We start from the raw sequence: 27780 nt of genomic DNA, 5'->3' as shown, positions 1-27780 counted from the left end.
ACACATTGGCCACGCCCACAACTTGCGACAGCCAATCACGACGGGGCAGCGCCGTCTCTACGGATACAAGCAACACCCTGGACCCCAGGTCGCCGGTGAGTCATACACACACACTAACACATACACACACACAAACACATATACACACACGCAAACACACATATAAACACACACACACACTCTAGACCAGTGGTTCTCTCCTCGAGGAGCCCCAGACGTTTCACAATTATGTAGTAGCTCTGAACTCACCTGATTCACCTTGTCAATGGCTGAACTATCACACCTAATTCACCATGTCAATGGCTGAACTATCCCACCTGATTCACCTTGTCAATGGCTGAACTATCATACCTAATTCACCTTGTCAATGGCTGAACTATCCCACCTGATTCACCTTGTCAATGGCTTCAAACTTGTTAAGGCCGTGGGTTCCGCTCCATACAGCCATTTTCCAGCCAAAGAGTGGAGTCACAAAAAGCAGAAATAGAGATAAAATTAATCACTGACCTTTGATGATCTTTATCAGATGACACTCACAGGACTTCATGTTACACAATACATGTATGTTTTCATATTTATATCCGAAAAAATCTCAGTTTACATTGGCGCTTTATGGTCAGTAATGTAGTGCCTCGAAAACATCCGGTGAATTTTCAGAGAGCCACATCAATTTACAGAAATACTCATAATAAACATTGATAAAAGAAACAACTATTATACATGGAACTTTAGATAAACTTCTCCTTAATGCAACCGCTGTGTCAGATTTCAAAAAAGCTTTACAGCGAAAGCACACCATGCAATAATCTGAGTACGGCGCTCAGACACAAAAACAAGCCATGCAGATACCCGCCATGTTGTGGAGTCAACAGAAGTCAGAAATAGCATTATAAATATTCACCTACCTTTGATGATCTTCATCAGAATGCACTCCCAGGAATCCCAGTTCCACAATCAATGTTTGTTTTGTTTGATAAAGTCCATTATTTATGTCCAAATACCTCCTTTTTGTTTAAGTGTTTAGTAAACAAATCCAAACTCACAAGGCGCGGGCAAGTCCATGCGAAAGTTGAGACGAAAAGTCCAAAAGTTATATTACAGTTTGTAGAAACATGTCAAACGATGTATAGAATCAATCTTTAGGATGTTTTTAACATAAATCTTATCATATATAAGATAATAATAATGTTCCAACCAGAGAATTACTTTGTCTATAGAAATGCAATGGAACGCACGTCGCTCTCACGGGTGCGTGTGTGATCGTCTCATGCCACTCTGCCAGACCTCTTACTCAATCAGCTCTCATTGCCCCCACTTCACAGTAGAAGCCTCAAACAAGGTTCTAAAGACTGTTGACATCTAGTGGAAGCCTTAGGAAGTGCAATATGACCCCATAGACACTATATTTGATAGGCAATGAGTTGAAAAACTACAAACCTCAGATTTGCCACAGGTTTTCGCCTGCCATATGAGTTCTGTTATACTCACAGACATCATTCAAACAGTTTTAGAAACTTAAGAGTGTTTTCAATCCAATACTACTAATAATATGCATATATTAGCTTCTGGGCCTGAGTAGCAGGAAGTTTACTCTGGGGAGACTTTTCATCCGAATGTGAAAATGCTGCCCCCTATCCCAAACAGGTTTTAATATTTAGTTGACCAGTTGAATCAGGTGCTAGCTGTGGAATAGAATGGCTGGGGGTCCCAGAGGAGAGGTTCGACTCCCGCTATTCTATAACATGGAACGGCTGGTGTGTCCCAGAGGAGAGGTTCGACTCCCACTATTCTATAACATGGAACGGCTGGTGTGTCCCAGAGGAGAGGTTCTACTACCACTGTTCTATAACATGGAACGGCTGGTGGGTCCCAGAGGAGAGGTTCTACTACCACTGTTCTATAACATGGAACGGCTGGTGGGTCCCAGAGGTCCCAGAGGAGAGGTTCTACTACCACTGTTCTATAACATGGAACGGCTGGTGGGTCCCAGAGGTCCCAGAGGAGAGGTTCTACTACCACTGTTCTAAAACAGTGCAATATAACATGCTAACACACACAAACACACACATCCTAACGTCTCTCTATGCTGTGCTGTGATTGGTCAGTCTCCATGGGACAGCCGACGCGCCAGCTGGTCTTCTATTGGCCGAGGTCCCAGCCTACAGCAGCGGAGGAGTCAATCAAGTGAGAGGGATTCTCTGCTGTCAGATGGGGCGGGGTCAGAATGGTCCAATCCCAGCTGGGGGTGGAGCAGGGAGGAGTCTTTCGACCTCCTGGACCAATCAGAGTATCTGACCGTGCCGATGCTCCGCCCACCTGACTGTAACGGGAAGACCTTTCACCTCCCTGACGCCGGGACCCTACGTTACTATAGCGACCACGAGGAGGAGGAGGAGGACGCTGAGGAGGTGAGTCTGTGTGTGTGTGTGTGTGTAGTGTGTTAGTGTATCCCTCTGGACAGTGTGTGTAGATATACATTATGTGTGTATTGACTGTGTGTGTCTGATGCTGTGTGTGTCATTGTGTGTGTGTGTGTGTGTGTTTCAGAGTGTGTGTGTGTGTTAGTGTATCCCTCTGGACAGTGTGTGTAGATATACATTATGTGTGTATTGACTGTGTGTGTCTGATGCTGTGTGTGTGTGTGTTTCAGAGTGTGTGTAGATATACATTATGTGTGTATTGACTGTGTGTGTCTGATGCTGTGTGTGTGTGTGTGTGTTTCAGAGTGTGTGTTTGCGGGTGAAGCTGGTCCTGGAGCCCTATAAACCCCAGTGGTGTAGAGATCATGAGGACTGGGCTCTCTACCTGTTCTCCCCATGTAACAGGTCAGGACACACACACACAGGGTCAAACACACATTCATGCACCACACACTTTCATTTGTGTTTTTTGTGTTTAAATATAAATGTTATTTTTCAATACCAGCTTCATGCAATATATATAATAATATATATAACAATAGTATTATTATGGACTGGACTAGACTGGACCAGACTGGACTAGACTGGACCAGACTGGACTGGACTGGACTAGACTGGACTGGACTGGACTGGACTGGACTGGACTGGACTAGACTGGACTGGACTGGACTAGACTGGACTGGACTAGACTGGACCAGACTGGACTAGACTGGACTAGACTGGACTAGACTGGACTAGACTGGACTGGACTAGACTGGACTAGACTGGACTGGACTAGACTGGACTAGACTGGACTGGACTGGACTAGACTGGACTAGACTGGACTGGACTGGACTAGACTGGACTGGACTGGACTAGACTGGACTAGACTGGACTAGACTGGACTAGACTGGACTGGACTGGACTGGACTAGACTGGACTGGACTGGACTGGACCAGACTGGACTAGACTGGACTAGACTGGACTAGACTGGACTAGACTGGACCAGACTGGACCAGACTGGACCAGACTGGACTAGACTGGACTAGACTGGACCAGACTGGACTAGACTGGACTAGACTGGACTAGACTGGACTAGACTGGACTGGACTGGACTAGACTGGACTAGACTGGACTGGACTGGACTAGACTGGACTAGACTGGACTGGACTGGACTAGACTGGACTAGACTGGACTGGACTGGACTGGACTGGACTGGACTAGACTAGACTGGACTGGACTGGACTAGACTGGACTAGACTGGACTAGACTGGACCAGACTGGACCAGACTGGACTGGACTGGACTGGACTAGACTGGACTGGACTGGACTGGACCAGACTGGACTAGACTGGACTAGACTGGACTAGACTGGACTGGACTGGACTGGACCAGACTGGACCAGACTGGACTAGACTGGACTAGACTGGACCAGACTGGACCAGACTGGACCAGACTGGACTAGACTGGACCAGACTGGACTGGACTAGACTGGACTAGACTGGACTAGACTGGACTGGACTGGACTAGACTGGACTGGACTGGACTGGACTAGACTGGACTGGACTGGACCAGATGGGACTAGACTGGACTGGACTGGACTAGACTGGACGAGACTGGACTAGACTGGACTAGACTGGACTAGACTGGACTGGACTGGACTGGACTAGACTGGACCAGATGGGACTAGACTGGACCAGACTGGACTGGACTAGACTGGACTGGACTGGACTGGACCAGATGGGACTAGACTGGACTGGACTGGACTAGACTGGACTGGACTGGACTGGACCAGATGGGACTAGACTGGACTGGACTGGACTAGACTGGACTGGACTGGACTAGACTGGACCAGATGGGACTAGACTGAACCAGACGGGACTAGACTGGACCAGACTGGACTAGACTGGACTAGACTGGACTGGACTGGACTGGACTGGACTAGACTGGACCAGATGGGACTAGACTGAACCAGACGGGACTAGACTGGACTGGACTGGACTAGACTGGACCAGACTGGTCTGATTTAGACTAAATCAAATCAAATCAAATTTATTTATATAGCCCTTCGTACATCAGCTGATATCTCAAAGTGCTGTACAGAAACCCAGCCTAAAACCCCAAACAGCAAGCAATGCAGGTGTAGAAGCACGGGACTGGACTAGACTGGACCAGACTGGACTAGACTGGACTGGACTGGACTAGACTAGACTAGACTGGACTGGCCTGGACTAGACTGGACTAGACTGGACCAGACTGGACTAGACTGGACTGGACTAGACTAGACTGGACTGGACTAGACTGGACTAGACTGGACCAGACTGGTCTGATTTAGACTAGACTGGACTAGACTGGACTGGTTTAGACTAGACTGGACTGGACTGGATTAGACTATAATAATATATATAATAATAATATTCTCCCCCCCTCTCTCTCTCCATCCTCCCCAGGTTTCGTCAGTGGTGTCAGAGAGTGATAACTCACAAGATGTTTGATCACATAATCCTCCTTTTCATCTTCCTCAACTGCATCACCATCGCTCTGGAGAGACCAGACATACAGACACACAGTACAGTAAGACAATCACTCTGGAGAGACCAGACACACAGTACAGTCAGACCATCACTCTGGAGAGACCAGACATACAGACACACAGTACAGTCAGACCATCACTCTGGAGAGACCAGACATACAGTACAGTCAGACCATCACTCTGGAGAGACCAGACATACAGTACAGTCAGACCATCACTCTGGAGAGACCAGACACACAGTACAGTCAGACCATCACTCTGGAGAGACCAGACACAGTACAGTCAGACCATCACTCTGGAGAGACCAGACACACAGTACAGTCAGACCATCACTCTGGAGAGACCAGACATACAGACACACAGTACAGTAAGACCATCACTCTGGAGAGACCAGACACACAGTACAGTAAGACCATCACTCTGGAGAGACCAGACACACAGTACAGTCAGACCATCACTCTGGAGAGACCAGATATACAGACACACAGTACAGTGAGACCATCACTCTGGAGAGACCAGACATACAGACACAAAATAGTTGTTTTCACAGGAAGCTAGATAGACTAACCCTGTGTGTGTGTGTTGTGTTTTCAGGAGAGAGTGTTCCTCAGTGTGTCCAACCATATCTTCACTGTGATCTTCATAGCAGAGATGACCGTTAAGGTAACACATTTAGTTAAGGTAACACATTTAGTTAAGGTAACACATTTAGTTAAGGTAACACATTTAGTTAAGATAACACAGTTAGTTAAGGTAACACATTTAGTTAAGGTAACACATTTAGTTAAGGTAACACATTTAGTTAAGGTAACACATTTAGCGTGTGTGTGTGTGTGTGTGTGTGTGTGTGTGTGTGTGTGTGTGTGTGTGTGTGTGTGTGTGTGTGTGTGTGTGTAGGTGGTAGCCCAGGGTCTGTACTCAGGTGAAGCAGTCTATCTGAAGAGCAGCTGGAATGTTCTGGATGGACTGTTGGTGTTTGTATCTCTGCTGGACATTCTGGTTTCCATAGCATCCGCCGGCGGTAACCGTATCCTAGGAATCCTCAGAGTGCTGCGACTCCTGCGTACCCTTCGACCCCTCAGGTGTGTGATGTAACGTGTGTTTGTACTGTACCTTGTGAAAACAATTCAACTAATAACACCCTTGTTTACTGTCACGTCAGCTTGTCTCTCCTAGCTGTCGGTTTACTGTCACGTCAGCTTGTCTCTCCTAGCTATCTGTCACGTCAGCTTGTCTCTCCTAGCTATCTGTTTACTGTCATGTCAGCTTGTCTCTCCTAGCTATCTGTTTACTGTCATGTCAGCTTGTCTCTCCTAGCTGTCTATCACATCAGCTTGTCTCTCCTAGCTATCTGTCATGTCAGCTTGTCTCTCCTAGCTGTCTGTTTACTGACACGTCAGCTTGTCTCTCCTAGCCATCTGTCACGTCAGCTTGTCTCTCCTAGCTATCTATCACGTCAGCTTGTCTCTCCTAGCTGTCTGTTTACTGTCATGTCAGCTTGTCTCTCCTAGCTGTCTGTCACATCAGCTTGTCTCTCCTAGCTATTTGTCACGTCAGCTTGTCTCTCCTAGCTATCTGTCACGTCAGCTTGTCTCTCCTAGCTGTCTGTTTACTGTCATGTCAGCTTGTCTCTCCTAGCTGTCTGTTTACTGTCACGTCAGCTTGTCTCTCCTAGCTGTCTGTTTACTGTCATGTCAGCTTGTCTCCTAGCTGTCTGTCACGTCAGCTTGTCTCTCCTAGCTGTCTGTTTACTGTCACGTCAGCTTGTCTCTCCTAGCTATCTGTCACGTCAGCTTGTCTCTCCTAGCTGTCTGTTTACTGTCACGTCAGCTTGTCTCTCCTAGCTATCTGTAACGTCAGCTTGTCTCTCCTAGCTGTCTGTCACGTCAGCTTGTCTCTCCTAGCTGTCTGTTTACTGTCACGTCAGCTTGTCTCTCCTAGCTATCTGTCACGTCAGCTTGTCTCTCCTAGCTATCTGTCACGACAGCTTGTCTCTCCTAGCTGTCTGTCACGTCAGCTTGTCTCTCCTAGCTGTCTGTCACGTCAGCTTGTCTCTCCTAGCAGTCTGTTTACTGTCATGTCAGCTTGTCTCTCCTAGCTGTCTGTTTACTGTTACGTCAGCTTGTCTCTCCTAGCTGTCTGTTTACTGTCACGTCAGCTTGTCTCTCCTAGCTGTCTGTCACGTCAGATTGTCTCTCCTAGATATCTGTCACGTCAGCTTGTCTCTCCTAGCTGTCTGTTTACTGTCACGTCAGCTTGTCTCTCCTAGCTATCTGTCACGTCAGCTTGTCTCTCCTAGCTATCTGTCACGACAGCTTGTCTCTCCTAGCTGTCTGTCACGTCAGCTTGTCTCTCCTAGCTGTCTGTCACGTCAGCTTGTCTCTCCTAGCAGTCTGTTTACTGTCATGTCAGCTTGTCTCTCCTAGCTGTCTGTTTACTGTTACGTCAGCTTGTCTCTCCTAGCTGTCTGTTTACTGTCACGTCAGCTTGTCTCTCCTAGCTGTCTGTCACGTCAGATTGTCTCTCCTAGATATCTGTCACGTCAGCTTGTCTCTCCTAGCTGTCTGTTTACTGTCATGTCAGCTTGTCTCTCCTAGCTGTCTGTCACATCAGCTTGTCTCTCCTAGCTATTTGTCACGTCAGCTTGTCTCTCCTAGCTATCTGTCACGTCAGCTTGTCTCTCCTAGCTGTCTGTTTACTGTCACGTCAGCTTGTCTCTCCTAGCTGTCTGTTTACTGTCATGTCAGCTTGTCTCCTAGCTGTCTGTCACGTCAGCTTGTCTCTCCTAGCTGTCTGTTTACTGTCACGTCAGCTTGTCTCTCCTAGCTGTCTGTCACGTCAGCTTGTCTCTCCTAGCTGTCTGTTTACTGTCACGTCAGCTTGTCTCTCCTAGCTGTCTGTTTACTGTCACGTCAGCTTGTCTCTCCTAGCTATCTGTCACGTCAGCTTGTCTCTCCTAGCTGTCTGTCACGTCAGATTGTCTCTCCTAGATATCTGTCACGTCAGCTTGTCTCTCCTAGCTGTCTGTTTACTGTCACGTCAGCTTGTCTCTCCTAGCTATCTGTCACGTCAGCTTGTCTCTCCTAGCTATCTGTCACGACAGCTTGTCTCTCCTAGCTGTCTGTCACGTCAGCTTGTCTCTCCTAGCTGTCTGTCACGTCAGCTTGTCTCTCCTAGCAGTCTGTTTACTGTCATGTCAGCTTGTCTCTCCTAGCTGTCTGTTTACTGTTACGTCAGCTTGTCTCTCCTAGCTGTCTGTTTACTGTCACGTCAGCTTGTCTCTCCTAGCTGTCTGTCACGTCAGCTTGTCTCTCCTAGCTATCTGTCACGTCAGCTTGTCTCTCCTAGCTATCTGTTTACTGTCATGTCAGCTTGTCTCTCCTAGCTATCTGTTTACTGTCATGTCAGCTTGTCTCTCCTAGCTGTCTATCACATCAGCTTGTCTCTCCTAGCTATCTGTCATGTCAGCTTGTCTCTCCTAGCTGTCTGTTTACTGACACGTCAGCTTGTCTCTCCTAGCCATCTGTCACGTCAGCTTGTCTCTCCTAGCTATCTATCACGTCAGCTTGTCTCTCCTAGCTGTCTGTTTACTGTCATGTCAGCTTGTCTCTCCTAGCTGTCTGTCACATCAGCTTGTCTCTCCTAGCTATTTGTCACGTCAGCTTGTCTCTCCTAGCTATCTGTCACGTCAGCTTGTCTCTCCTAGCTGTCTGTTTACTGTCATGTCAGCTTGTCTCTCCTAGCTGTCTGTTTACTGTCACGTCAGCTTGTCTCTCCTAGCTGTCTGTTTACTGTCATGTCAGCTTGTCTCCTAGCTGTCTGTCACGTCAGCTTGTCTCTCCTAGCTGTCTGTTTACTGTCACGTCAGCTTGTCTCTCCTAGCTATCTGTCACGTCAGCTTGTCTCTCCTAGCTGTCTGTTTACTGTCACGTCAGCTTGTCTCTCCTAGCTATCTGTAACGTCAGCTTGTCTCTCCTAGCTGTCTGTCACGTCAGCTTGTCTCTCCTAGCTGTCTGTTTACTGTCACGTCAGCTTGTCTCTCCTAGCTATCTGTCACGTCAGCTTGTCTCTCCTAGCTATCTGTCACGACAGCTTGTCTCTCCTAGCTGTCTGTCACGTCAGCTTGTCTCTCCTAGCTGTCTGTCACGTCAGCTTGTCTCTCCTAGCAGTCTGTTTACTGTCATGTCAGCTTGTCTCTCCTAGCTGTCTGTTTACTGTTACGTCAGCTTGTCTCTCCTAGCTGTCTGTTTACTGTCACGTCAGCTTGTCTCTCCTAGCTGTCTGTCACGTCAGATTGTCTCTCCTAGATATCTGTCACGTCAGCTTGTCTCTCCTAGCTGTCTGTTTACTGTCACGTCAGCTTGTCTCTCCTAGCTATCTGTCACGTCAGCTTGTCTCTCCTAGCTATCTGTCACGACAGCTTGTCTCTCCTAGCTGTCTGTCACGTCAGCTTGTCTCTCCTAGCTGTCTGTCACGTCAGCTTGTCTCTCCTAGCAGTCTGTTTACTGTCATGTCAGCTTGTCTCTCCTAGCTGTCTGTTTACTGTTACGTCAGCTTGTCTCTCCTAGCTGTCTGTTTACTGTCACGTCAGCTTGTCTCTCCTAGCTGTCTGTCACGTCAGATTGTCTCTCCTAGATATCTGTCACGTCAGCTTGTCTCTCCTAGCTGTCTGTTTACTGTCATGTCAGCTTGTCTCTCCTAGCTGTCTGTCACATCAGCTTGTCTCTCCTAGCTATTTGTCACGTCAGCTTGTCTCTCCTAGCTATCTGTCACGTCAGCTTGTCTCTCCTAGCTGTCTGTTTACTGTCACGTCAGCTTGTCTCTCCTAGCTGTCTGTTTACTGTCATGTCAGCTTGTCTCCTAGCTGTCTGTCACGTCAGCTTGTCTCTCCTAGCTGTCTGTTTACTGTCACGTCAGCTTGTCTCTCCTAGCTGTCTGTCACGTCAGCTTGTCTCTCCTAGCTGTCTGTTTACTGTCACGTCAGCTTGTCTCTCCTAGCTGTCTGTTTACTGTCACGTCAGCTTGTCTCTCCTAGCTATCTGTCACGTCAGCTTGTCTCTCCTAGCTGTCTGTCACGTCAGATTGTCTCTCCTAGATATCTGTCACGTCAGCTTGTCTCTCCTAGCTGTCTGTTTACTGTCACGTCAGCTTGTCTCTCCTAGCTATCTGTCACGTCAGCTTGTCTCTCCTAGCTATCTGTCACGACAGCTTGTCTCTCCTAGCTGTCTGTCACGTCAGCTTGTCTCTCCTAGCTGTCTGTCACGTCAGCTTGTCTCTCCTAGCAGTCTGTTTACTGTCATGTCAGCTTGTCTCTCCTAGCTGTCTGTTTACTGTTACGTCAGCTTGTCTCTCCTAGCTGTCTGTTTACTGTCACGTCAGCTTGTCTCTCCTAGCTGTCTGTCACGTCAGATTGTCTCTCCTAGCTGTCTGTCACGTCAGCTTGTCTCTCCTAGCTGTCTGTCACGTCAGCTTGTCTCTCCTAGCTGTCTGTTTACTGTCATGTCAGCTTGTCTCTCCTAGCTGTCTGTTTACTGTCACGTCAGCTTGTCTCTCCTAGCTGTCTGTTTACTGTCATGTCAGCTTGTCTCTCCTAGCTGTCTGTTTACTGTCACGTCAGCTTGTCTCTCCTAGCTGTCTGTTTACTGTCACGTCAGCTTGTCTCTCCTAGCTGTCTGTTTACTGTCATGTCAGCTTGCCTCTCCTAGCTGTCTGTCACGTCAGCTTGTCTCTCCTAGCTGTCTGTTTACTGTCACGTCAGCTTGTCTCTCCTAGCTGTCTGTCACGTCAGCTTGTCTCTCCTAGCTGTCTGTTTACTGTCACGTCAGCTTGTCTCTCCTAGCTGTCTGTTTACTGTCATGTCAGCTTGTCTCTCCTAGCTGTCTGTTTACTGTCATGTCAGCTTGTCTCTACTAGCTGTCTGTTTACTGTCACGTCAGCTTGTCTCTCCTAGCTATCTGTCACGTCAGCTTGTCTCTCCTAGCTATCTGTCACGACAGCTTGTCTCTCTCCTAGCTGTCTGTCACGTCAGCTTGTCTCTCCTAGCTGTCTGTCACGTCAGCCTGTCTCTCCTAGCTGTCTGTCACGTCAGCTTGTCTCTCCTAGCTGTCTGTCACGTCAGCTTGTCTCTCCTAGCTATCTGTTTACTGTCATGTCAGCTTGTCTCTCCTAGCTATCTGTTTACTGTCATGTCAGCTTGTCTCTCCTAGCTGTCTATCACATCAGCTTGTCTCTCCTAGCTATATGTCATGTCAGCTTGTCTCTCCTAGCTGTCTGTTTACTGACACGTCAGCTTGTCTCTCCTAGCCATCTGTCACGTCAGCTTGTCTCTCCTAGCTATCTATCACGTCAGCTTGTCTCTCCTAGCTGTCTGTTTACTGTCATGTCAGCTTGTCTCTCCTAGCTGTCTTTTTACTGTCACGTCAGCTTGTCTCTCCTAGCTGTCTGTCACATCAGCTTGTCTCTCCTAGCTATTTGTCACGTCAGCTTGTCTCTCCTAGCTATCTGTCACGTCAGCTTGTCTCTCCTAGCTGTCTTTTTACTGTCATGTCAGCTTGTCTCTCCTAGCTGTCTGTTTACTGTCACGTCAGCTTGTCTCTCCTAGCTGTCTGTTTACTGTCATGTCAGCTTGTCTCCTAGCTGTCTGTCACGTCAGCTTGTCTCTCCTAGCTGTCTGTTTACTGTCACGTCAGCTTGTCTCTCCTAGCTGTCTGTCACGTCAGCTTGTCTCTCCTAGCTGTCTGTTTACTGTCACGTCAGCTTGTCTCTCCTAGCTGTCTGTTTACTGTCATGTCAGCTTGTCTCTCCTAGCTATCTGTCACGTCAGCTTGTCTCTCCTAGCTGTCTGTTTACTGTCACGTCAGCTTGTCTCTCCTAGCTATCTGTCACGTCAGCTTGTCTCTCCTAGCTGTCTGTCACGTCAGATTGTCTCTCCTAGATATCTGTCACATCAGCTTGTCTCTCCTAGCTGTCTGTTTACTGTCACGTCAGCTTGTCTCTCCTAGCTATCTGTCACGACAGCTTGTCTCTCCTAGCTGTCTGTCACGTCAGCTTGTCTCTCCTAGCTGTCTGTCACGTCAGCTTGTCTCTCCTAGCAGTCTGTTTACTGTCATGTCAGCTTGTCTCTCCTAGCTGTCTGTTTACTGTTACGTCAGCTTGTCTCTCCTAGCTGTCTGTTTACTGTCACGTCAGCTTGTCTCTCCTAGCTATCTGTCACGTCAGCTTGTCTCTCCTAGCTATCTGTCACGACAGCTTGTCTCTCCTAGCTGTCTGTCACGTCAGCTTGTCTCTCCTAGCTGTCTGTCACGTCAGCTTGTCTCTCCTAGCTGTCTGTTTACTGTCATGTCAGCTTGTCTCTCCTAGCTGTCTGTTTACTGTCACGTCAGCTTGTCTCTCCTAGCTGTCTGTTTACTGTCATGTCAGCTTGTCTCTCCTAGCTGTCTGTTTACTGTCACGTCAGCTTGTCTCTCCTAGCTGTCTGTTTACTGTCACGTCAGCTTGTCTCTCCTAGCTGTCTGTTTACTGTCATGTCAGCTTGCCTCTCCTAGCTGTCTGTCACGTCAGCTTGTCTCTCCTAGCTGTCTGTTTACTGTCACGTCAGCTTGTCTCTCCTAGCTGTCTGTCACGTCAGCTTGTCTCTCCTAGCTGTCTGTTTACTGTCACGTCAGCTTGTCTCTCCTAGCTGTCTGTTTACTGTCATGTCAGCTTGTCTCTCCTAGCTGTCTGTTTACTGTCATGTCAGCTTGTCTCTACTAGCTGTCTGTTTACTGTCACGTCAGCTTGTCTCTCCTAGCTATCTGTCACGTCAGCTTGTCTCTCCTAGCTATCTGTCACGACAGCTTGTCTCTCTCCTAGCTGTCTGTCACGTCAGCTTGTCTCTCCTAGCTGTCTGTCACGTCAGCCTGTCTCTCCTAGCTGTCTGTCACGTCAGCTTGTCTCTCCTAGCTCTCTGTCACGTCAGCTTGTCTCTCCTAGCTGTCTGTTTACTGTCACATCAGCTTGTCTCTCCTAGCTGTCTGTTTACTGTCACGTCAGCCTTTCTCTCCTAGCTGTCTGTTTACTGTCACGTCAGCTTGTCTCTCCTAGCTATCTGTCACGTCAGCTTGTCTCTCCTAGCCATCTGTCACGTCAGCTTGTCTCTCCTAGCTATCTGTCACGTCAGCTTGTCTCTCCTAGCTGTCTGTCACATCAGCTTGTCTCTCCTAGCTGTCTGTTTACTGTCACGTCAGCTTGTCTCTCCTAGCTATCTGTCACGTCAGCTTGTCTCTCCTAGCTATCTGTCATGTCAGATTGTCTCTCCTAGCTGTCTGTTTACTGTCACGTCAGCTTGTCTCTCCTAGCTATCTGTCACGTCAGCTTGTCTCTCCTAGCTATCTGTCACGACAGCTTGTCTCTCCTAGCTGTCTGTCACGTCAGCTTGTCTCTCCTAGCTATCTGTCACGTCAGTTTGTCTCTCCTAGCTGTCTGTTTACTGTCATGTCAGCTTGTCTCTCCTAGCTGTCTGTCACGTCAGCTTGTCTCTCCTAGCTGTCTGTCACGTCAGCTTGTGTCTCCTAGCTTTCTGTTTACTGTCACGTCAGCTTGTCTCTCCTAGCTGTCTGTTTACTGTCACGTCAGCTTGTCTCTCATAGCTGTCTGTTTACTGTCATGTCAGCTTGTCTCTCCTAGCTATCTGTCACATCAGCTTGCCTCTCCTAGCTGTCTGTTTACTGTCACGTCAGCTTGTCTCTCCTAGCTGTCTGTTTACTGTCATGTCAGCTTGTCTCTCCTAGCTGTCTGTTTACTGTCACGTCAGCTTGTCTCTCATAGCTGTCTGTTTACTGTCATGTCAGCTTGTCTCTCCTAGCTATCTGTCACATCAGCTTGCCTCTCCTAGCTGTCTGTTTACTGTCACGTCAGCTTGTCTCTCCTAGCTGTCTGTTTACTGTCATGTCAGCTTGTCTCTCCTAGCTGTCTGTTTACTGTCATGTCAGCTTGTCTCTACTAGCTGTCTGTTTACTGTCACGTCAGCTTGTCTCTCCTAGCTATCTGTCACGTCAGCTTGTCTCTCCTAGCTATCTGTCACGACAGCTTGTCTCTCTCCTAGCTGTCTGTCACGTCAGCTTGTCTCTCCTAGCTGTTTGTCACGTCAGCCTGTCTCTCCTAGCTGTCTGTCACGTCAGCTTGTCTCTCCTAGCTCTCTGTCACATCAGCTTGTCTCTCCTAGCTGTCTGTTTACTGTCACATCAGCTTGTCTCTCCTAGCTGTCTGTTTACTGTCACGTCAGCCTTTCTCTCCTAGCTGTCTGTTTACTGTCACGTCAGCTTGTCTCTCCTAGCTATCTGTCACGTCAGCTTGTCTCTCCTAGCCATCTGTCACGTCAGCTTGTCTCTCCTAGCTATCTGTCACGTCAGCTTGTCTCTCCTAGCTGTCTGTCACATCAGCTTGTCTCTCCTAGCTGTCTGTTTACTGTCACGTCAGCTTGTCTCTCCTAGCTATCTGTCACGTCAGCTTGTCTCTCCTAGCTATCTGTCATGTCAGATTGTCTCTCCTAGCTGTCTGTTTACTGTCACGTCAGCTTGTCTCTCCTAGCTATCTGTCACGTCAGCTTGTCTCTCCTAGCTATCTGTCACGACAGCTTGTCTCTCCTAGCTGTCTGTCACGTCAGCTTGTCTCTCCTAGCTATCTGTCACGTCAGTTTGTCTCTCCTAGCTGTCTGTTTACTGTCATGTCAGCTTGTCTCTCCTAGCTGTCTGTCACGTCAGCTTGTCTCTCCTAGCTGTCTGTCACGTCAGCTTGTGTCTCCTAGCTTTCTGTTTACTGTCACGTCAGCTTGTCTCTCCTAGCTGTCTGTTTACTGTCACGTCCGCTTGTCTCTCATAGCTGTCTGTTTACTGTCATGTCAGCTTGTCTCTCCTAGCTATCTGTCACATCAGCTTGCCTCTCCTAGCTGTCTGTTTACTATCTTAGGATGAATGCACCCACTAGCTGTAAGTTGTTCAGGATAGGAATGTTTGCTAAATTACAAAAATGTAAATTACTAAAATGTTACAGGTGTGTGTGTGTGTGTGTGTGTCTGTGTGTGTGTGTGTGTGTGGTGTGTTGCAGGGTGATCAGTCGAGCCCCAGGTCTGAAGCTGGTAGTAGAGACTCTGATCACGTCTCTGAGACCCATCGGAAACATCGTCCTCATCTGCTGCGGCTTCTTCATCGTTTTTGGAATACTGGGAGTACAGGTAACACACAGAGAGAGAGAGACAGTGAGAAAGAGAGAGAAAGAGAGAGACAGCGAGAGACAGCGAGAGAGAGACAGCCAGAGAGAGAGAGAGAGACAGCGAGAGAGAGAGACAGCGAGAGAGAGAGAGAGAGAGAGAGAGAGAGAGAGAGAGAGACAGCGAGAGAGAGAGAGAGAGAGAGAGAGAGAGAGAGAGAGAGAGAGAGAGAGAGAGAGAGAGAGAGAGAGAGAGACAGAGAGACAGCGAGAGACAGCGAGAGAGAGAGAGACAGCGAGAGAGAGAGAGAGACAGCGAGAGAGAGAGAGAGAGAGGGAGAGAGAGACAGCGAGAGAGAGAGAGAGACAGCGAGAGAGAGAGAGAGAGAGAGAGAGAGACACAGAGTCACACAGACAGACAGACAGACAGACAGGCTGCAATTTAGTCTTATAGTCTGTGGTTTTTGTGTGTGGTGTAGCTTTTCAAGGGTAAGTTCTTCCACTGTGAGGGGGCGGACGTGAGGAACGTGACCAATAGGACTGACTGTCTCCGTGCCGGCTACCGGTGGACACGACGCAAATACAACTTCGATAACCTGGGACAGGTACCCAGAAACACACACACACCCACACACACACAAATACATACACACACATACACACAACACTCACACACACACACACACACATACACACAACACACACACACACACACACACAAATACATACACACACACACACACACACACACACACACACACATACACACACACACAAATACATACACACACATACACACACACACTCACACACACACACACACACACACACACACACACACACACACACACACACACACACACACACACACACACACACACACACATACACACAACACACACACACACACACACACACAAATACATACACACACAAATACACACAACACACACACACACAAATACACACACACACACACAAATACACACACACACACACACACACAAATACATACACACACACACACACACACACACAAATACACACACACACACACACACACACACATACACACAACACACACACACACACACACAAATACATACACACACAAATACACACAACACACACACACACAAATACACACACACACACACACAAATACACACACACACACACACACACACACACACACACACACACACACACACACACACACACACACACACACACACACACACTGGATTCTTTGATTCATTATCTTGCTTTATCCAATGTAAACATATGGATCCCAAAGGGCCAATAACACCTTTTGAATTGGAATGACTTGGAATGAATTGAATTAAAAGAAGATGAGGAAAGGAGAGGTCTGAGTTATATATTCTATTCCTCTGTCTGTCTATCTGTCTGTCTGTCTGTCTGTCTGTCTGTCTGTCCAGGCGTTGATGTCTCTGTTTGTCCTGTCCTCTAAAGACGGGTGGGTCAGCATCATGTATGACGGACTGGACGCCGTTGGGGTAGACCAGCAGGTAACACACACACACACACACCTCAACAGGTATTCAACCGTCTTTGTGATATCCGTGTTTGGCTGTAAATGCCAATAAAGTTTATTGAATGAAATTGAGATGGAACAGAGTTCTGATTAGATTTTTTAACCTTTTAGGCTTTCTGAGCAAATCAGGTAATAGATCTGTTCTGGTAGTCCCCACATAGTACTGCTACAGGCCTCTGGTAGTCCCCACATAACACTGCTATAGGCCTCTAGGTCTGTTCAGGTAGTCCCCACATAACACTGCTATAGGCCTCCAGGTCTGTTCTGGTAGTCCCCACATAGTACTGCTACAGGCCTCTAGGTCTGTTCAGGTAGTCCCCACATAGTACTGCTACAGGCCTCTAGGTCTGTTAAGGTAGTCCCCACATAGCACTGCTACAGGCCTCCAGGTCTGTTCTGGTAGTCCCCACATAGTACTGCTACAGGCCTCTAGGTCTGTTCTGGTAGTCCCCACATAGCACTGCTACAGGCCTCTGGTAGTCCCCACATAGCACTGCTACAGGCCTCTGGTAGTCCCCACATAGCACTGCTACAGGCCTCTAGGTCTGTTCTGGTAGTCCCCACATAGTACTGCTACAGGCCTCTAGGTCTGTTCAGGTAGTCCCCACATAGTACTGCTACAGGCCTCTAGGTCTGTTCAGGTAGTCCCCACATAGCACTGCTACAGGCCTCCAGGTCTGTTCTGGTAGTCCCCACATAGTACTGCTACAGGCCTCTGGTAGTCCCCACATAACACTGCTATAGGCCTCCAGGTCTGTTCTGGTAGTCCCCACATAGTACTGCTACAGGCCTCTAGGTCTGTTCTGGTAGTCCCCACATAGTACTGCTACAGGCCTCTAGGTCTGTTCAGGTAGTCCCCACATAGTACTGCTACAGGCCTCTAGGTCTGTTCAGGTAGTCCCCACATAGCACTGCTACAGGCCTCCAGGTCTGTTCTGGTAGTCCCCACATAGTACTGCTACAGGCCTCTGGTAGTCCCCACATAACACTGCTATAGGCCTCTAGGTCTGTTCAGGTAGTCCCCACATAACACTGCTATAGGCCTCCAGGTCTGTTCTGGTAGTCCCCACATAGTACTGCTACAGGCCTCTAGGTCTGTTCAGGTAGTCCCCACATAGTACTGCTACAGGCCTCTAGGTCTGTTCAGGTAGTCCCCACATAGCACTGCTACAGGCCTCCAGGTCTGTTCTGGTAGTCCCCACATAGTACTGCTACAGGCCTCTAGGTTTGTTCTGGTAGTCCCCACATAGCACTGCTACAGGCCTCTGGTAGTCCCCACATAGCACTGCTACAGGCCTCTAGGTCTGTTCTGGTAGTCCCCACATAGTACTGCTACAGGCCTCTGGTAGTCCCCACATAGTACTGCTACAGGCCTCTAGGTCTGTTCTGGTAGTCCCCACATAGTACTGCTACAGGCCTCTAGGTCTGTTCAGGTAGTCCCCACATAGCACTGCTACAGGCCTCTAGGTCTGTTCTGGTAGTCCCCACATAGTACTGCTACAGGCCTCTAGTTCTGTTCTGGTAGTCCCCACATAGTACTGCTACAGGCCTCTGGTAGTCCCCACATAGTACTGCTACAGGCCTCTAGGTCTGTTCTGGTAGTCCCCACATAGTACTGCTACAGGCCTCTAGGTCTGTTCAGGTAGTCCCCACATAGCACTGCTACAAGCCTCTGGTAGTCCCCACATAGCACTGCTACAGGCCTCCAGGTCTGTTCTGGTAGTCCCCACATAGTACTGCTACAGGCCTCTGGTAGTCCCCACATAGCACTGCTACAGGCCTCTAGGTCTGTTCTGGTAGTCCCCACATAGTACTGCTCCAGGCCTCTGGTAGTCCCTACATAGCACTGCTACAGGCCTCTAGGTCTATTCTGGTAGTCCCCACATAGCACTGCTACAGGCCTCCTGGTCTGTTCTGGTAGTCCCCACATAGCACTGCTACAGGCCTCTAGGTCTGTTCTGGTAGTCCCCACACAGCACTGCTACAGGCCTCTAGGTCTGTTCTGGTAGTCCCCACATAGCACTGCTACAGGCCTCTAGGTCTGTTCTGGTAGTCCCCACACAGCACTGCTACAGGCCTCTAGGTCTGTTCTGGTAGTCCCCACATAGCACTGCTACAAGCCTCTGGTAGTCCCCACATAGCACTGCTACAGGCCTCCAGGTCTGTTCTGGTAGTCCCTACATAGTACTGCTACAGGCCTCTAGGTCTGTTCTGGTAGTCCCCACATAGCACTGCTACAGGCCTCTAGGTCTGTTCTGGTAGTCCCCACACAGCACTGCTACAGGCCTCTAGGTCTGTTCTGGTAGTCCCCACACAGCACTGCTACAGGCCTCTAGGTCTGTTCTGGTAGTCCCCACATAGTACTCCAGTACAGCAGTAGAACCAATAAGTCCTGATGAGTGTTGTGGCAGTACATCAGTAGATCCAATAAGTCCTGATGAGTGTTGTGGCAGTAGATCCAATAAGTCCTGATGAGTGTTGAGGCAGTACAGCAGTAGAACCAATAAGTCCTGATGAGTGTTGTGGCAGTAGATCCAATAAGTCCTGATGAGTGTTGTGGCAGTACATCAGTAGATCCAATAAGTCCTGATGAGTGTTGTGGCAGTACAACAGTAGATCCAATAAGTCCTGATGAGTGTTGAGGCAGTACAACAGTAGATCCAATAAGTCCTGATGAGTGTTGTGGCAGTAGATCCAATAAGTCCTGATGAGTGTTGTGGCAGTAGATCCAACAAGTCCTGATCAGTGTTGAGGCAGTACAACAGTAGAACCAATAAGTCCTGATGAGTGTTGTGGCAGTAGAACCAATAAGTCCTGATGAGTGTTGAGGCAGTACAATAGTAGAACCAATAAGTCCTGATGAGTGTTGAGGCAGTACAACAGTAGATCCAATAAGTCCTGATGAGTGTTGTGGCAGTAGATCCAATAAGTCCTGATGAGTGTTGTGGCAGTAGATCCAACAAGTCCTGATCAGTGTTGAGGCAGTACAACAGTAGAACCAATAAGTCCTGATGAGTGTTGGGGCAGTACAACAGTAGAACCAATAAGTTCTGATGAGTGTTGAGGCAGTACAACAGTAGAACCAATAAGTCCTGATGAGTGTTGGGGCAGTACAATAGTAGAACCAATAAGTCCTGATCAGTGTTGAGGCAGTAGAACAGTAGAACCAATAAGTCCTTATCTGTCTGTTTCTGATATTGTGGTTTATCTTCGTTCTCCAGCCGGTGAGGAATCACAACCCGTGGATGCTCCTGTTCTTCATCTCCTTCCTCCTCATCGTCAGTTTCTTCGTCCTCAACATGTTCGTGGGCGTCGTCGTGGAGAACTTCCACAAGTGTCGTCAGGACCAGGAGGAAGAGGAGGCCAAGGCCCGGGAGGAGAAGAGAGCCAAGAGAGCAGAGAAGAGGAGGCGGAGTAAGAGGGAACGAGGGAACGAGGGAGGGATGGAGGGAGGGAGGGAGGGAGGGAAGACATGTTGCTCCTGGTGTTGGTGTGACACATACTGTTTCCTACACACACACACACACACACACACACACACACACACACACACACACACACACAGACCCAAACACACACACCCCTCTATCTGCAGTCTGTCGTAGTGTTCAGCTCAGTGACATAAACTTTCTGGCAAACAGAGATGCTTTTCTGGCCAAAGACACCTTGAGATGGTGATGGATAGGATGGAACTCCTGAGGCAGCAGTTTCATCTACACACACACACACACACACACACACACACACACACACACACACACACACACACACACACACACACACACACACACACACACACACACAGTCACACACACACACACACACACACACACACAGTCACACACACACACACACACACACACACACATACACACACAGACACACAGACACACACACACAGACACACACACACACACAGTCACACACACACACACACACACACACACACAGTCAAACACACACAGTCACAACTCTCTGGCAGTAACTTCATCGATGACCTCATAGCAGAAGCATAAGGAGATTTTTTACTGTTGTCCCTGAGACCTGATCTACAGACGACCAGTTTAATGACCACGTTACTCTGTGTGTCTGTAACAGAGGCCCAGGAGAGGCCCAGTTTAATGACCATGTTACTCTGTGTGTCTGTAACAGAGGCCCAGGAGAGGCCCAGTTTAATGACCAGGTTACTCTGTGTGTCTGTAACAGAGGCCCAGGAGAGGCCCAGTTTAATGACCATGTTACTCTGTGTGTCTGTAACAGAGGCCCAGGAGAGGCCCAGTTTAATGACCAGGTTACTCTGTGTGTCTGTAACAGAGGCCCAGGAGAGGCCCAGTTTAATGACCAGGTTACTCTGTGTGTCTGTAACAGAGGCCCAGGAGAGGCCCAGTTTAATGACCAGGTTACTCTGTGTGTCTGTAACAGAGGCCCAGGAGAGGCCCAGTTTAATGACCATGTTACTCTGTGTGTCTGTAACAGAGGCCCAGGAGAGGCCCAGTTTAATGACCAGGTTACTCTGTGTGTCTGTAACAGAGGCCCAGGAGAGGCCCAGTTTAATGACCAGGTTACTCTGTGTGTCTGTAACAGAGGCCCAGGAGAGGCCCAGTTTAATGACCATGTTACTCTGTGTGTCTGTAACAGAGGCCCAGGAGAGGCCCAGTTTAATGACCAGGTTACTCTGTGTGTCTGTAACAGAGACCCAGGTTAATGACCACTTTACTCTGTGTGTCTGTAACAGAGGCCCAGGAGAGGCCCAGTTTAATGACCACGTTACTCTGTGTGTCTGTAACAGAGGCGCAGGAGAGGCCCAGTTTAATGACTAGGTTACTCTGTGTGTTTGTAACAGAGGCCCAGGAGAGGCCCAGTTTAATGACCAGGTTACTCTGTGTGTCTGTAACAGAGGCCCAGGAGAGGCCCAGTTTAATGACCAGGTTACTCTGTGTGTCTGTAACAGAGGCCCAGGTTAATGACCACTTTACTCTGTGTGTTTGTAACAGAGGCCCAGGAGAGGCCCAGTTTAATGACTAGGTTACTCTGTGTGTTATTCCAGAGGCCCAGGAGAGGCCCAGTTTAATGACCAGGTTACTCTGTGTGTCTGTAACAGAGGCCCAGGAGAGGCCCAGTTCAATGACCAGGTTACTCTGTGTGTGTGTTCCAGAGGCCCAGGAGAAACCCAGTTTAATGACCAGGTTACTCTGTGTGCCTGTAACAGAGGCCCAGGAGAGGCCCAGTTTAATGACCAGGTTACTCTGTGTGTCTGTAACAGAGGCCCAGGAGAGGCCCAGTTTAATGACCAGGTTACTCTGTGTGTGTGTTCCAGAGGCCCAGGAGAGGCCCTACTATGCAGACTACTCCCCGGTGCGTCTCACCATCCACACGTTGTGCACCAGCCACTACCTGGACCTCTTCATCACCATCATCATCGCTACCAACGTCCTCACCATGAGCATGGAGCACTACAACCAGCCGCAGGTAACTATAGCAACCGCACTACGATACAAACACCTCCAGGTTACTATAGTAACCACACTACACTAGAACGAGTCACAGGTAACTGTAGCAACCACACTACGATACAAACAACCCCAGGTAACTATAGTAACCACACTACAATAAAACCAGCCACAGGTAACTATAGCAACCACACTGCAGTAGAAACAGCCCCAGGTTACTATAGTAACCACACTACAATACAACCAGCCACAGGCAACTATAGTAACCGCACTACACTACAAACAGCCACAGGTAACTATAGCAACCACGCTGCGGTACAGACAGCCCCAGGTTACTATAGTAACAACACTACAATTACAACCTGCCACAGGTAACCATAGTAACCACACTACAACTATAGCCATCATAGACTGGTAACTATAGCAACCTCAAACTGGTAACCAATGCAACCTCACACACTGGTAGCCTTAGCAACCACAAAGTTAACTAGGACAATCGGTACCTATAGCAACGAGTGTGTGTGTGTGTGTGTGTGTGTGTGTGTGTGTGTGTGTGTGTGTGTGTGTGTGTGTGTGTGTGTGTGTGTGTGTGTGTGTTCCAGTATCTGGAGGAGGGGTTGAAGTATTGTAACTACGTCTTCACTCTCGTGTTCGTTATCGAGACGGTCCTCAAACTCATCGCCTTCGGGCTGAGACGCTTCTTCAAGGAGAGGTAACACACAACACACACACACACACACTCTCTGGGTGAGACGGTCCTCAAACTCATCGCCTTCGGGCTGAGACGCTTCTTCAAGGTGAGGTAACACACTACACACACACACACACCCTCTGGCTGAGACGCTTCTTCAAGGAGAGGTAACACACAACACACACACACACACTGCATACACACACACCCTCTGGCTGAGACGGTCCTCAAACTCATCGCCTTCGGGCTGAGACGCTTCTTCAAGGTGAGGTAACACACAACACACACTGCATACACACAGACACACACCCTCTGGCTGAGATGCTTCTTCAAGGAGAGGTAACACACACACTCACACACACACACACCCACTCTGCCTACACACACACACACTGCATACACACACAACACACTTTCAATACGCTGTGTGGATACACCATGAAACGTAGTGTTCTCTGTGTAGGTGGAACCAGCTGGACCTGGCCATAGTGTTGTTGTCCGTCATGGGCATCACTCTGGAGGAGATTGACCTCAACGCATCACTGCCCATCAACCCCACCATCATACGCATAATGAGAGTACTGAGGATCGCTAGAGGTACTCACACACACACACACACACACACACACACACACACAAACACACACACACACACACACACCCATCAACCCCACCATCATACGCATCATGAGACTACTGAGGATCGCTAGAGGTACTCACACACACACACACACACACACACACACACACACACACACACACACACACACACACACACACACACACACACACACACACACACTCACACGCATCATGAGAGTACTGAGGATCGCTAGAGGTACTCACACACACACACTCACACACACACACACACACACACACACACACACACACACACACACACACACCCATCAACCCCACCATCATACGCATCATGAGAGTACTGAGGATCGCTAGAGGTACTCACACACACACACACACACACACACACACACACACACACACACACACACAAAAGTATAATTACAAGCATTTCATAAGTGTCAAAGGCTTTTATTGACAGTTACATGAAGTTGATGCAAAGAGTCAATATTTGCAGTGTTGACCCTTCTTTTTCAAGACCTCTGCAATCCTCCCTGGCATGCTGTCAATTAACTTCTGGGCCACATCCTGACTGATGGCAGCTCATTCTTGCATAATCAACGCTTGGAGTTCCAGAATTTGTGGGTTTTTGTTTGTCCACCTGCCTCTTGAGGATTGACCACAAGTTCTCAGTGGGATTAAGGTCTGGGGAGTTTCCTGGCCATGGACCCAAAATATTGATGTTTTGTTCCCCGAGCCACTTGGTTATCACTTTTGTCTTATTGCAAGGTGCTCCATGCATTGTTCGTCACCAAACTGTTCCTGGATGGTTGGGAGAAGATGCTCTCGGAGGATGTGTTGGTACCATTCTGTATTCATGGCTGTGTTCTTAGGCTAAATTGTGATGTGGCCCACTCCCTTGGCTGAGAAGCAACCCCACACATGAATGATCTCAGGATGCTTTACTGTTGGCATGACACAGGACTGATGGTAGCTCTCACCTTGTCTTCTCCAGACAAGCTTTTTTCCAGATGCCCCAAACAATCGGAAAGGGGATTCATCAGAGAAAATGACCTCAGCAGTCCAATCCCTATACCCTTTGCAGAATATCAGTCTGTCCCTGATTTTTTCCTGGGGAGAAGTGGCTTCTTTGCTGCCCTTCTTGACACCAGGCCATCCTCCAAAAGTCTTCGCCTCACTGTGCGTGCAGATGCACTCACACCTGCCTGCTGCCATTCCTGAGCAAGCTCTGTACTGGTGGTGCCCCGATCCCGCAGCTGAATCAAATTTAGGAGACGGTCTTGGCGCTTGCTGGACTTTCTTGGGCGACCTGAAGCCTTCTTCACAACAATTGAACCGCTCTCCTTGAAGTTCTTGATTATCCGATAAATGGTCGATTTAGGTGCAATCTTACCGGCAGCAATATCCTTGACTGTGAAGCCCTTTTTGTGCAAAGCAATGATGATTGCACGTGTTTCCTTGCAGGCAACCATGGTTGACAGAGGAAGAACAATGATTCCAAGCACCACCCTCCTTTTGAACCTTCCAGTCTGTTATTCGAACTCAATCAGCATGACAGAGTGATCTCCAGCCTTGTCCTCGTCAACACTCACACCTGTGTTACCGAGAGAATCACTGACATGATGTCAGCTGGTCCTTTTGTGGCAGGGCTGAAATGCAATGGAAATGTGTTTTGGGGGGATTCAGTTCATTTGCATGGCAAAGAGGGACTTTGCAATTCATCTGATCACTCTTCATAACATTCTGGAGTATATGCAAATTGGCATCATACAAACTGAGGCAGCAGACTTTGTGAAAATGAATATTTGTGTCATTCTCAAAACTTTTGGCCACGACTGTATATGTGTACAGTATGTGTTTGGGTCCTTTTCTACAGTTTTAATGGTTCGGTTCTGGTTTCAGTTCTAATGGGTCTGTTCTGGTTTCAGTTCGAATGGTTCTATTCTGGTTTCAGTTCTAATGGGTCTGTTCTGGTTTCTGTTCTAATGGTTCTGTTCTGGTTTCTGTTCTAATGGGTCTGTTCTGGTTTCAGTTCTAATGGTTCTGTTCTGGTTTCAGTTTTAATGGTTCTGTTCTGGTTTCTGTTCTAATGGTTCTGTTCTGGTTTCAGTTCTAATGGGTCTGTTCTGGTTTCTGTTCTAATGGTTCTGTTCTGGTTTCAGTTCTAATGGTTCTGTTCTGGTTTCTGTTCTAATGGTTCTGTTCTGGTTTCTGTTCTAATGGTTCTGTTCTGGTTTCAGTTCTAATGGGTCTGTTCTGGTTTCAGTTCTAATGGTTCTGTTCTGGTTTCTGTTCTAATGGTTCTGTTCTGGTTTCAGTTCGAATGGTTCTGTTCTGGTTTCAGTTCTAATGGTTCTGTTCTGGTTTCTGTTCTAATGGTTCTGTTCTGGTTTCAGTTCGAATGGTTCTATTCTGGTTTCAGTTCTAATTGGTCTGTTCTGGTTTCTGTTCTAATGGTTCTGTTCTGGTTTCTGTTCTAATGGTTCTGTTGAGGTTTCAGTTCTAATGGGTCTGTTCTGGTTTCTGTTCTAATGGTTCTGTTCTGGTTTCTGTTCTAATGGTTCTGTTCTGGTTTCAGTTCGAATGGTTCTATTCTGGTTTCAGTTCTAATGGGTCTGTTCTGGTTTCTGTTCTAATGGTTCTGTTCTGGTTTCTGTTCTAATGGTTCTGTTCTGGTTTCTGTTCTAATGGGTCTGTTCTGGTTTCTGTTCTAATGGTTCTGTTCTGGTTTCTGTTCTAATGGGTCTGTTCTGGTTTCAGTTCGAATGGTTCTATTCTGGTTTCAGTTCTAATGGGTCTGTTCTGGTTTCTGTTCTAATGGTTCTGTTCTGGTTTCTGTTCTAATGGTTCTGTTCTGGTTTCAATACTAATGGTTCTGTTCTGGTTTCTGTTCTAATGGTTCTGTTCTGGTTTCTGTTCTAATGGGTCTGTTCTGGTTTCAGTTCGAATGGTTCTATTCTGGTTTCAGTTCTAATGGGTCTGTTCTGGTTTCTGTTCTAATGGTTCTGTTCTGGTTTCTGTTCTAATGGTTCTGTTCTGGTTTCAATACTAATGGTTCTGTTCTGGTTTCTGTTCTAATGGTTCTGTTCTGGTTTCTGTTCTAATGGTTCTGTTCTGGTTTCTGTTCTAATGGTTCTATTCTGGTTTCAGTTCTAATGGGTCTGTTTGGTTTCTGTCTCCTCAGTGTTGAAGCTGTTGAAGATGGCAACAGGGATGAGAGCTCTACTAGACACTGTGGTTCAGGCCCTGCCTCAGGTAACTATAATACTAATGTAATACTGTAGTAGTACTATAGTAATACTGTTGATAGTAATATAATACTGTTGTAGTACTATAGTAATAATGTTGAAGATGGCAACAGGGATGAGAGCTCTACTAGACACTGTGGTTCAGGCCCTGCCTCAGGTAACTATAATACTAATGTAATACTGTAGTAGTACTATAGTAATACTGTTGATACTAATATAATACTGTAGTAGTACTATAGTAATACTGTTGAAGATCTGTTTGGGGTGTTATAATAATCTGTCTGGGTGTTATAATAATCTGTCTGGGTGTTATAGTAATCTGTCTGGGTGTCATAATAATCTGTCTGTGTGTTATAATAATCTGGCTGGTTGTTATAATAATCTGACTGGGTGTTATAATAATCTGGCTGGGTGTTATAATAATCTGTCTGGGTGTTATTATAATCTGTCTGGGTGTTATAATAATCTGACTGGGTGTTATTGTAATCTGTCTGGGTGTTATACTAATCTGGCTGGGTGTTATACTAATCTGTCTGGGTGTTATACTAATCTGGCTGGGTGTTATAATCTGGCTGGGTGTTATAATAATCTGTCTGGGTATTATAATAATCTGTCTGGGTGTTATAATAATCTGTCTAGGTGTTATACTAATCTGTCTGGGTATTATAATAATCTGTCTGGGTGTTATAATAATCTGGCTGGGTGTTATAATAATCTGGCTGGGTGTTATAATAATCTGGCTGGGTGTTATAATAATCTGGCTGGGTGTTATAATAATCTGTCTGGGTGTTATAATAATCTGGCTAGGTGTTATACTAATCTGTCTGGGTATTATAGTAATCTGTCTGGGTGTTATAATAATCTGGCTAGGTGTTATACTAATCTGACTGGGTGTTATAATAATCTGTCTGGGTATTATAATAATCTGTCTGGGTGTTATAATAATCTGGCTGGGTGTTATAATAATCTGGCTGGGTGTTATAATAATCTGTCTGGGTATTATAATAATCTGTCTGGGTGTTATAATAATCTGGCTGGGTGTTATAATAATCTGGCTAGGTGTTATAATAATCTGACTGGGTGTTATACTAATCTGTCTGGGTGTTATAATAATCTG

General features: G+C 47.4%; 1 protein-coding gene across 1 annotated transcript in view; it reads left to right on the top strand.

The window, feature by feature from the left end:
* cacna1hb (calcium channel, voltage-dependent, T type, alpha 1H subunit b) overlaps positions 1-27780 on the top strand; it is a 104850-nt gene that overhangs the window by 63631 nt on the left and 13439 nt on the right. Inside the window, exons 16-29 of the mRNA XM_031811433.1 lie at positions 1-95; positions 2106-2408; positions 2725-2825; positions 4849-4972; positions 5526-5594; positions 5829-6013; positions 15015-15141; positions 15596-15721; positions 16556-16645; positions 19893-20085; positions 21989-22140; positions 22724-22833; positions 23276-23409; positions 26600-26670. The exon at positions 1-95 is cut by the window's left edge and continues 138 nt beyond it. Coding sequence (XP_031667293.1) covers positions 1-95; positions 2106-2408; positions 2725-2825; positions 4849-4972; positions 5526-5594; positions 5829-6013; positions 15015-15141; positions 15596-15721; positions 16556-16645; positions 19893-20085; positions 21989-22140; positions 22724-22833; positions 23276-23409; positions 26600-26670 — 1880 coding nt within the window. The remainder of the gene's footprint in view (positions 96-2105; positions 2409-2724; positions 2826-4848; positions 4973-5525; positions 5595-5828; positions 6014-15014; positions 15142-15595; positions 15722-16555; positions 16646-19892; positions 20086-21988; positions 22141-22723; positions 22834-23275; positions 23410-26599; positions 26671-27780) is intronic.

This window comes from Oncorhynchus kisutch, unplaced genomic scaffold (genome assembly GCF_002021735.2).
Source record: "Oncorhynchus kisutch isolate 150728-3 unplaced genomic scaffold, Okis_V2 Okis01b-Okis20b_hom, whole genome shotgun sequence".
Classification (NCBI taxonomy): Eukaryota; Metazoa; Chordata; class Actinopteri; order Salmoniformes; family Salmonidae; genus Oncorhynchus; species Oncorhynchus kisutch.
Note: the sequence above shows the minus strand (reverse complement) of the source record. Positions and strands in the feature narration are given on the sequence as shown.